The following is a 12,074-nucleotide window of genomic DNA, read 5'->3' as shown; positions in this document are numbered from 1 at the left end:
CTCCTTTAAGTGTATTTAAGAAGCAGGTTTGGCATTCACAAATATTTGAAACCACAAATGCCAAACTCACGAATAGTGAGGGTTTCCTGTATTTTTGAAGTAGCAATGATCACGTCTACATTTAGGTGTAAAGAACATAATCTAATAAACAATGATCTGGGGGTACTTTATAGCAAGGGAAGGAGTAGTGCTAGTGAATATAGGGAAAGAAAGAACAGGAACTAGCCTGGAAGAAGGAAAAGGAAGGAGTTGAAAGAGTAGCATCAAACAAGAGTAAGGACATATGTAACAAGAAACTGACATACAGACAAGAGGGCTAGGGACAGACATTCAAAAAGCCTGAGCTTGAATTGATTCAATCTTTAAACTAAATCTAAAACACTTTGTAACTACACAGACATCCCAGAAATGCAGGCATGCAGGCATATACCTGCAGTGGCTCAGGCTAGAAGCCAGGGGGTGCTAGTGCAGTCCTCCCTTCCCATGCACAGTGCTAAGCTGAGGGGGGCATGGCCAGTGCTTTGATTAGGGAGGTGTTCCCCCCTACCACTTCTGACCAGCCGGTCAGGGAACTGATAACAGTGTTTATCACCCCTAACTCAATGTTTACCACCTCATTAAGAAAAGAGAGGGACATTACCAGTTACCTGTTGATTCTGCATTTGTTCCATCCGCCACAGCACAGACCATAGCCAGCATGTGGTCTGCTATCTAATGCAGAGATGTCTGTGTAAGGCAGAGGGGATGGGGAGGAAAGGTAGGGAATAGGGACACCTGCAGTCTGTGCCAAGCTCCATCAAGGGAGCAGAGGGGAAGGGCCAGCTCTGCTGTGGAGCTGAGAGCCCTGCCCAGCCCAGAGAGCATGCTGGGATGCTGGAGGTGTCTGATTTAACTTAAACCAGCAAGGGGTCTGGGACAAACATTGCATAAACTGGTTTGACCCAAATCAGCTAAGTCTGATACTACATTCAACCAGGTTTATCTTAAACCATTTTCAAAATGGCTAAAACTTGATAATGTGCACTGAACTTATGTTCTGTTACAGGTTTAAACCAGTTTCTGATCATTTAAACCAGTTTGTGTAATATCTGTCCAAAACAGAGGAGTTTTGAAGGGGGGGGGAAAAAAATCAAGAATATGTATTAGATTCAGGATATAGGAGTCAGACTAACAGTAGTGGAATTAGACATTGGGGCATTACGAGTTGAAAGCAGTTAATGAAGGAAACAGTACTTGCTGCATCCCAGATTAACTGGACAGTTCCAATACAGGAAATCAGAGGCAGGTGAAAGTTTTACCAGCTGAGCTAAGAAAAACACAAAGATGTGGATAAATACTTTAGCTGAAGAACAGTAAGGAACATACATAAAATAGCACAAGTTTGTAAGACCTCAGGTCACAGAAGAGAAGTTTTCTGCCACCCTAATATCCATACCTTCCCAAATAAAAACAAACAAATGACAGAATTCTTAAACCGGTTATTAAAACAGAAAGCCACACACCTACAAATCTTTTACAATGTTCCATATATTTTAGTGAAGTATTTATTAAAGTAATCAATATAAACTATAAAATGAAAAAAGTGGCAAAGTAACCATATTTCTGAAGCCAAAAAAAAGATTTAAAAAAAAAAAAAAATCTTTTATGAACTTATGGATTTTTTTTTAAAGCATACTCTAAGTGCGTGGTTATATTAAATGAACCAAAGATAATTTGTAAAAAGAATATTTTTTACACAGTTTGAGGTTTACTTGTTTAGTTAATAGAGGATAAATTTCTACCATGTGACCATTTAAAATTCCACAATGAAATGTTGCTCTCTCTAATAGTTTAACACCACAAACTGATTTTCTCTCTGCTGTAATTCAAGCCATTACATTTCAGTGCCCAAAACAGTTTTAGCCAATTTTTTTTGGAAATATTTTTTTTTTTAAATGTGTTAAGACCCATACATTACAAGTTCATGATTTTAGACTGCTTTTGGATACAAGAGATATAGATGAAGCCCTCCCACAATGTCTGCTGCAGTCTTTATCCATAGAACCCCCCCAAGTCTTACAGCATAAGTAATTTATCCCTTAAAGCTTATTAGAAACTTCTCCCAATTCTCACATTGGGAGAGTAAATAGCTCAAACATTCTACTTGATAAGACAACATGGCCTGGATATGTCAAAAAAGAAAGAAAAAAAATGAGAGAAAGAAAGAGAAATATGGGATGGGGGAGCTGCTTGGTTCATAAGCTTTGCTACCAGCTGGCTAAACAGCAATACTGGCAGCAGCTGTTGAGAAGGCTGTATGACCTGAAAGCTCAGTCAGAAGGGCAAACTGATCAGTGGCAGCTACATACACAATCAGAAGTGACAAGTAAGAATAAAAATCAGAGAGCTGGATAATTTCAAATTTCCTATGTGTGATGGGATTTGGAAATAGAAGAATGAAGGGAAAGGACTATGGTAATAATATTAGTACAAGACACTCCAAGAAAACAATAACATTTATTGCAAAGAGAAGAATTTAATCCCTGCCTCAGTTTGCTCTGTATCTCTCCAAACACAATATACTAAAAGAAGGGAAAATAAGAAAGTAAAAGGGAAGGAAGGCAGCCTAGGCCACAGTTTCCAACTTCTGGGCACCAGCAGGAACTGCCTGCCCCATAGGCCTCAAATATCAAGCCCAGGGCTTCATGCATGGGTAGGTAGCTAAATGAGAGCCTGGGGGTTGCAGATTAACTCATCATGAGCCTCTAGCTGAACAGCCTTAGCCTAGACCTCTACAATGAGAAGAAGTCCCAATGCTTGCCTGTCTATGTTTTGGAAGGATGGGTGATAATTGAACAAATGAAGGGATTATGTTTTCACCAAGAAACCCAGCCAACTGAAAAATGTTAGCGCCTCTGAAGAGAAACCCTGTAACCTGTATAAACTGCTGATTTTAAAAAGCCAGAAATGTTACATGTATATCCTGCATGATAAGTAATGCATACTTCACTGTCTTAAGCTTACCATACGTGAAGTATGAGTTAAATAAAATGCACAAAGGAGCTAGAAATCTCCTGTATAATTCATTTTGATATACAGGTTTCTTTTCCAAGTGTCCTATTTTTTACTACCCTTGGGTACTTATACATGTGATCTGGGAGTGAGTGTGTGGAGGGGGGGGAGGGGGAAAGGGGGGTTTCTTAATTAGAGAGTCTATGAGAGCTACTCTAAAGCACCAGAGCATCTCGTGTATCATCATCCCTGCACTGAAAAATGTTGGTGGGGGGTACTTTAATTAAAGCTTGCTAAGTGAGCTTTAGTTAAAGCACCCCCCCACACCCCAATCCCTTCCTCCCACCCCCCAGCTGTCATTTTCAGGGTGGGGACACTGATACAGGAGACACTGAAGTCTGCTAGAGCATGGTAATTACCATGTTCCAGCAGACTGGGTTAATCGAGTTTGCTCCGACGCACTGAAATTTCAGCGCATCAGAGCAGCTTTGCATCATGTGTATAGATGCCCCTTATGACTAAAGCCTGGCAATATTTTACTTTTTACTATATATTTAAAAAAAAAAAAAAAAGCACTAAAAAAAAAAATGTCAATTTCAGGGTAAACAATTTTTTTCAAAGTCTTAACAATCAAATAGTTTCAGTCAAACTCAAATAGATTCAATGTCAAAACAATCTGAGATCTCCAAAATATTTAGTTTATAGTCAATATAAGAGAGGCAAAGGAGATAACAGGCTAGACTGACATAAATAGAGAAGGTTGTAGTACCCCTTTCCCCAAATGCCCAGCAGCTACGATAGGGTATAAAAGCATGTTCAAATCATCTGAACTCCTCACATCTCACAGAAGAATGTTTTGTCTACCATTGTACAAGACCTTCTACGGTGGTTTGCTTTCAGTTGCTTCTGTTGAAGCTGTTCAGTTATAAATATTGACTAAAACGGAGGTTCCAGCTCTTTTCTCCTACCCTCCAGATGAGTTCCCAAACCACCAGAATACAGCAGTATTATTGTCATACTCACTCTCCATCTCAACAAATAAGTATTAAAGTATTTACGTGTTTTACACAAAGTGGAACATAACCCACAGATGATTATGAGCCCCCCTGTAGTATGCTGCAGATTCATGAGTAGGCTACCCTCAAAAACATGCAAGACTCCTCTGGCAAAGAAGGAAATGGCACATTGGCTCCCCACTCTGGAGTGAGTACCTAACCCTAAAGCTATTTGTTAAAAGCAGCCCCTACCACTACTACTAAAACCCTGTTTTCATTACAGGTGCCTGAAAATTAAGTAACATTTAAGGTCAAATAAAACTATTTGGATTGACTAAAAAAATAAAATCCTCTCACTGTGAACCTTACCCCTCACCTTCTTGATAGACAAAAAGTCTCTAGTTTTAGGTCTAACAAGACACATTGGATTTTTTACTTCCATTTTTTAGTTCATCAGCCAAACATATTCAAAACAATTTGCACACCCCTCATTATTACCCAAGTAGGGGTTTTACTGCTGCTTAATATTACAACTTTGCAACAAGAGATTCCTGGCTTACCACACATTTAATATAAATGAAATCCCTTAGAAATTACAGCCACTAAAATCCCTCTCTGCCTCAGCCAAGAAGCAGGTATCTAACAAATAACAGGCATAGTGTACTTTTTTATCCAAGGGATCTTCCTTAAGTGAACTTCCTTATGTGTTGCAATCAGAGAATTTACTTACTCCATGCATGAAGCCAAGCATAATAAAAGATTAAAAATGAGTTAAAAGAACATACATTACTAAAAATCTAACTTTAAAGGTTATGTAGATATTTTTCTTGTCCCTCCTCAGTGTAACACAAGTCACCTCTAACTAGAAAATAACCATTAAAAAGCTTAGGCCCAACAATTAGAATATCAGAAACATATGAGGAAACAGAAACACAGACTAAAAGGCCTCACCCTTAGCAGGTACTGCACAAATAATCTTAAAACAGTTTTGCAAAAGCCTGTTCATCATAAAGCCACTTCTTGTTCAGAGGTTACCTAGTTAGACCCCAAGGTAATTTATTCAGGCTCTCCAAACGATAAGGCTCAGGTGTATCCAATTACTTCAGGTGCAAGATGTAAGCACAAGTTTTACCCCAGTCAGTGGGGGCTCAGAGAGGAAATCTGAAATAGAATTCTGAAATCTTAGTCAAGACAACCGCTCCATTTACTCTCAAAAACCTTACAACATTTCTGGTTTGAAGGGGCCATTGGCAGGGTAGTGGCCCACTGTTTCTACGACCTGTATACAACACCACAACCAGTTTACATTACAAGACAAACCTCCTTCCATACAAACCAAAAACATATGCTTTGTTTAACAACACCTGTGAGCAGAGGGGTGGGTTCTGATTTTCAAACCATATGCACACACTGAATACTGCAGTATTCACACTCCTGCGATTACAAAACTGCTCCCTATTCTGATGATGGATTTTGTTGTTTTAATGAAGCTTTTAAAATGTCATCTCATTTATTTTAATCTTACTCATTTAAATATTGAACTATCTTTAGTCTAAGAATGATTAGGTTGTGTTGTCCTGGTTTTGGTTTTAGAAGATAAAATATAGGAACATTGTTCTTTTGCAATATTAGAAAGAGATCGGTGTGTTCCAGTTATGTTATGAGAATGTGTTATTCATCCCCTGAAACTGTAACAGGCAACCAGGGGGTGCTCCACAAGCAGTTGTCTCACAAGATTGCAAGTAGCACTAGGAGATGTATAAAATTAAGCACCCATGACCCCCATCAGTCACTGCACACTTCTAACCTTGTCCCTATATCATAAAATAACCCATCAAGTTTTTTTATCTCTTCCCTCCATGATCTAGGGAACCTGTGACAAAGGCACAACCACAACATTCTTTGGAACAAAAAAAAAATATTTTAAAGTATTTCTGTCTTTTTTTGATCACTCCACCTCTATGCTCTGGTTACCATGCCTTCCAAGACACAATCATTTATAGCATGAGGATTCCCTATGAAGTGATTTTGTCACTACATTTCCAAATTCTAAAAGCCTTCTTCTAGTTTATTTCTTAACAAAGAATTTCAGACCTTCTAAATTCACTTAGTCACTGTCATGTAACTTGCAACACCTTGCTACTCTTTTTAAATCTTCAGGTTGATTTTGGTTACTATTGCCTGTCACAGCTCCCAGGAGGTCCCTAACTGACCTGAAGACATGCCATATTTGAATTATGCAGCAATGCACAAGGGTGCAGTTCTAACATGTTGGCTGGATATGGGACAGAGTTCTTGCACTTTAAACCACATAAATCAATAGGGCATTTCAAAATGCAATGCAAAAGATTTATTATCCAATTTACAGGCCTCATATATGTTGCTTCTGAACAGTAGTTTACTAGTGGCACATAAAATTCAGTTTTTGAAAATAATTAATCATTTTCTGGAAAGCCTTTGGTTTGCATTCCAATCTAACGGAAGTCCTAGATTCCACAAAAAACACATCAAATCCAGACATCATCCTTATTCTTCTAAATCCATTTAATATATTTTCACTTTTTAGACTTTGGGGGGCGGGAGGCAAGGAATGCCTGTAACACTACTCTCAGCTCAGCAAGCACTCTCAGTAAGCTGTTGACAGAGCTGTCACCAATAACCTGGCTGACAAACCACTAGAACTAATAGCATCCCCAGTACTCTAGAAGTGACATGCAAGGTCCTACTTGTTTTAATAATTGTTGACATCTCTCAACAAAGGTTTCTTATTGACCAATACTGTTTCCTTCTACCCAGACATGCTGTACATCCAAATCAGCAGTTCCTTGTGATCTTTTGCATCAAAAGGGCAACAGCTATTATTTTTCTATGAATACTTGAATTGAAAGCATCAAAACATTCTAAAAGGAGAATCACTAGCAATCATCAGATATATGACCCCATGGCACTCAAATGATCTATCCATCATTCAAAATCAATTCAAAAGATGTACCAGCTTTTTAAGTGTGGTTCAAAAAGCTACACAGAAGAATTGCGTTCAGACTTTAGGTAAACATCTGAAAAACATTGGATTCTTTGCTAGAAAGCCTTTTGTCTTTTTTTCAGATTTTCTTTATTTTTACCAATATATCCACTTAGGCATACCAAAAAAACCCCTTTAATATGTTATTTCACCCTTTGGCACATTAAACTTAAAACAGTAAAATGAGCCTTTATTAAAAATAGAAATGATGAATAATACCTTGTACTTCTATAGAACTTTCTACTACAGAATCTCAAAGCACTTTCCTCACTAACTCTGTAATGAATGTACTCAGCTTTATTCTCATTTTACAGAGAAAAAAGTATTTCCCCTTTAGGGACATTATAGAAAAGTGTATGTAGCATTTAAGACAATTCTACTTTAATAGAGTACTTGATGAAGGAGGACACCCTCTATTGCATGTTCTTGGTTCTTTTTTTATCTTTGACCACTGAATATGGTTAACAGAATTCAAGCTTCTATATTGACAGATATGGACATAAATGTTTCTAAAGAGGAAAAAAGAATAAATTAATCTTTATAAAAACATTTGCAATTGTTAAAATAAGATACATTACTAAAAATAGAGTAAATAAGTTATTAAGCATATTAGTATGATTGCAACCTACTAAATGGCCAATTCTGCTTTCACTTCAGCCTCAGTTCATCTATAGTTTCATAGTTGGTAGGGTCAGAAGGGACCTGAGCATATCATCAAGTCCGACCCCCTGCCATGGCAGGAAAAATACTGGGGTCAGACGACCCCAGCAAGGTGTTTGTCTATGTTCTAAAACACATGCCAGGTTTAAGCTTGTGTGTAGGTCACTGATTTCAATGGACTGTTACTGCTTTCTACTACTGTTACTGTAGTACTGGATGTGGTACTGGCTTAAAGACGGCTTGGTCTCTGGTGCCTCCTGGGCCTGGGGAGGGCACCCGGGTTCCCCCTGCGGCTGATTGCCAAGCTGGGGAGGCACGGGGGGAGGGGGGGGACAAAATGCTCCCTGGCAGACCCGGAAGTGGACTAGAAGTACTTCCAGTCCCGTTCTGGGTTCGCCACCAAGCATGTGGAGGGCCCCCCCCATGCTCCTGTGGAATGCTCCATGCACCCCAGTATTGCAGCAATCACGACCCATGCCTGCTACCTGAAAGTATATAGACACAGCTTTAAAAGTTTTTTCTATGTCCAAGTTGCTGATTCTCCGAATCAGCATTGAATCTTCAGATCTGGATTCGGCCGAATCGAATCAGTGATCTGAATCAACTGATCAAATCACTGTCCCTGATTCAGGCCGACTCCGAATCCAAATCAAATAGGGCCTGCTTCGCAAGCCCCTACCTTGCATTCCTTCCTTGGAAAAAGTTGTTTAAGAAGAGCTTGAATTAATGGAAAGAAGCTTTTGTTTTCTCTGTTCTCTTAATGGGCTGATAAACATTGAGTTAGGGGTGATGAACACTGTGTTATCAATGGGCTGCTGGGGGGGGGGGGGGGGCGGCTCCCTAATCAGAGCATCCTGCTGAGGCCTGGCCATGCCCCCTCAGCTCAGCACTGTGCATAAGAAGAGAGGGCTGCTTTAGTACCCCCCCGCCCTCCCTCCTTCTAGCCTAAGCCACTGCAGGCATATGCCTGCATTTCTGGGATGTCTGCGTAATTACAAAGTGATTTAGCCTAGCCAAGTTCGACTAACCTGCAAAGACTGAATCCATTCAGGCTCAGGCTTTTTGAATGTCTGTCCCTATCCCTATAGTGGAACTATAGCATATATTACCAAAAATTTTTTTTGCTGGCAGCTTATCCTAGATGCCTGAACAAAATATACTAAGTATTTTTGTTTTACTGTGTTTTTTTGTGCCAGTATAAATGCATGTACATTAGGTTTTCTGTCAGCATCACTATGTCAGAGAGCTATGGCTTTTTTTTTTTTCCATGTGCCTAACCAACACAGCTATGCCAACAATAGTTTTAAGTCCAGAACAGGTCTCAAACACAGACCAGCACCTTCTCTGATATGATAAAAATCCAGGTACCATCATTATTAAGATATTGTGTTTAAGGTCAACTTCTCTCATTGTTTTTTTCAAACCTTTTCAGATAGGCATAAAAGATATACTGTCAGGACCTTTACAGCTTGCTTGTCCAGTGCAATACATTATTACACTCTTTGGATACCATTTCCTTTTAGGTAGTGAAGTATAATTTCCATCTAAAAAAAAGATACAAACCATGAGTTTCTTTTTTGCCTTCAGCACTTTTGCCCTACAAAACTCTTCCCTATAAATCTGTGTTTCAGTGCCTGACATCTGAAAACACTTTATTACAATACTTCAGAATACCAAGATTTTACAGCAATACATTCTCATGTCAAAAATATCCAGGATGTGAAAACTGAACTCATCAAATAGAATTCATCAATACACAGCCTAGGCTGGGAAATCTAATTTATTTCAGGTACCAGCTGAATGCTAATGGAAGAAAAGGATTCATGTGTGTTAACTGGCCTTTTATTTTCTTGTACATAATAAATTGGAATAATTCTGAATGATAACAATGCATTCATCTGCTGAGGTGCTGAATAAATCTCTTGCCTCCACTGAGAAGGAATGGAGATACCCTGTAGTTATTTCTACTTTTCCCAGTGACTCTAATCAAAATATGTTCTAGGCATCAGAGCAAATCTAGTTAATCCACCAGGTTTGCAGCTTCTTTGTTAAAATCTGTTCCAGGTACTTTCACAAGTCTTATTTAATCTAGTAAATGAGAAATGCTCTTTTTTCAACAGAAATGAAAGAAGGGACAATGTTCGGTATTAAGGAAAGTTTTAGCCTCTCCATAGACAAGACCACAACTGAATATTAAAGGAACAAAAATGATCGTAGGTGTGGGAAGCACAAGGAAAAGTTAGAGGAACTAGGATTATTTAGTCTGAGAAGGGAGACTGAGGAAATATTTAATAACAGTCTTCAAATGTATGAGAGGTGATACATGAGAGGAGGTCACAGGAGACAGGTCAGTAGTAATGCTCTTCAATTGCAACAAGGGAAATTTAGATTGGATATTAGGCAGAATTTTCTCCTTTTAGGGTTGTTGAACACTGGAACAAATGCCCTCTTTAGGTTGTGGAATCACCATCCCTGGAAGCTTTTTAAGAGCAGATTAGAAAAATAGGGTTGCAATGGATCTCAAAAGATCATCTAATCCAGCCATTTGCCAAAGGCAGGATCATCCATGTCTAAACCATCCCATCCAAGTGTTTTTCTGCAATTCTCAGATTTGTATGTTCATTTGGCACCCCTCCCTCCACATGAATGTACTGAGGAAGCTATCCTTGATTCTAAAATGGCTCTGAATAGATCTATAATTTTTCTACAGAATTTGAAGTGAATCAGATAAAGACTTTCTTGTTCATGGTCTCATACAAATTAAATGGAAGGACACCTGGCTCATACACACACTCTAACAAATAAAGATGATACAAGAAGAGAGAAATAAATCTTGGTTTAGTAGATTCATCATGTCAAAATCTACTGTCCATAACCAAATATTACCTCATTGAAGTCTTGCTTCAAACCTACCATTTGAAATAGTACCATCAGGATGGAATGGCATCTCTGGCATGTCAGTTTTGGTTCCACCAATGTTTCATAAACAAGGCTAAGGAGCAGCAGGGGGCATCTGAAGACAAGAGGTTCTTAACTCAAAACATTACCTACATTGAACTACATAAGCACAATGGAGGAAATGACCTCTTGTCAGGGTGACATGAAGCCTCCATGCTTATCCTGTCCCCTTTCCTGAAGGCTTTCATCTGTGGGTGAACAAAAAAAGAAAGTCTATTCATGTACATGCTGAGAACAGAAGTCTGGAGCAGAAATGGGAAATCAGGAAAGTGGGAGCATGGGTGGCAGCCTCCCAAGATGGTATCACAAGTTACTCTTCCTTGAGGCCCATGCAGAGATTCTGGAATATGGTCTAATGCACCTCCATTGCAGAAAAAACCCAAGAGATGGGTTTCTTCAGTAATCTCATTTTCCTCTTTTCCCATGAAACCTAAAGGGACCTTCAAAGCCCTGAGTTTATAGAAGGTTTGCTGGAGAGTGATATTTTTCTCCCCCTGGTACCTATCCTTCTCCTCCTATACTAATTTGGAATCATTTTCCAACTTGTTTCCACACTTTCAATGTTTAGTTCTCTTGCGTAATTGTAAATTGAAAATTGAATTACTGGGGTTTCTATTTTCTCTCTCTTTGATGGCAGTGTCCTTAAAAGATAGCATACATTCAAATGATCAGTATGTGCTAGGAACCTCAACTTTACCTTAGCAAAATCTTTTTGCTTCAGAGTATTTTTATAGACTCTGTGCTCCAATAATTTCAAGCATAAAAACTAAAGCCTATGGGACATATCCTCAATTAGTAGACCATTAGGGCTATATTAGTTTATGTTACCTAGGTATGACCATATACTTCATAGCTATGTTCTGGTGTTAGGGGAAAAAATTGGTAATGCCAGCATACTTTGGTATAAAGGTAATCCCAGTTGCATTAGATGATTTTTTTGAGCACTAAAGCTACCTGCAGAGAGACAAATCATGAGGGAAATAATGCTTTAGACTGCATCACTTGGAAAATACCAAAACACTCTCTCATTTGAGACACTCTAAATAAACATGGCTGAGTCTGTCAAGCAGGTTCACTTGGGGCTGGACTTCAGCAGCTAGAACACTGCTTTTGTATTTCTACTTTATCTTGCTAAGTGGCACTTTAAAATAGACAGAACAATAGGATAAATGGTTATTTTCCTCTGGTATGTCCCAGGGCAATACACACAAAATGTACACAATGGGATTATTTTCAATAACAGCAGTCTCAATAGTCCATTACAGCAAGACTCAGGTTTGCTGTAAAAATGACCATAAAATTTACATCCATGCTAAGGTGTAAATAATTGCCATGAATTTTGCTTTCCAGCGCTAATTTTTAATAAATCAGCTTCTGTGAGCAGCTGTTGTTTCACAGTATTAAGAAGTCCCCAAAGAATGTAATGTAAACTCCTTACCAAAGAGTGT

The 12,074-nt window shown here is 38.7% G+C and overlaps 1 protein-coding gene across 3 annotated transcripts in view; it reads right to left on the bottom strand.

Moving 5' to 3' along the window:
• Positions 1-12,074, bottom strand: part of CLSTN2 (calsyntenin 2) — an 846,150-nt gene that overhangs the window by 708,751 nt on the left and 125,325 nt on the right. Inside the window, exon 1 of one of the 3 annotated variants that reach the window (XM_059730939.1) lies at positions 4,938-5,010. The exons of the other annotated variants lie outside the window; for them this stretch is intronic. Coding sequence (XP_059586922.1) covers positions 4,938-4,995 — 58 coding nt within the window. The 5' untranslated portion in view covers positions 4,996-5,010. Of the gene's footprint in view, positions 1-4,937; positions 5,011-12,074 lie in introns of those variants that run through there. 3 annotated transcript variants of the gene reach the window in all.

The sequence above is a fragment of the Alligator mississippiensis genome, chromosome 7, assembly GCF_030867095.1.
Source record: "Alligator mississippiensis isolate rAllMis1 chromosome 7, rAllMis1, whole genome shotgun sequence".
NCBI lineage: Eukaryota > Metazoa > Chordata > Crocodylia > Alligatoridae > Alligator > Alligator mississippiensis.
Note: the sequence above shows the minus strand (reverse complement) of the source record. Positions and strands in the feature narration are given on the sequence as shown.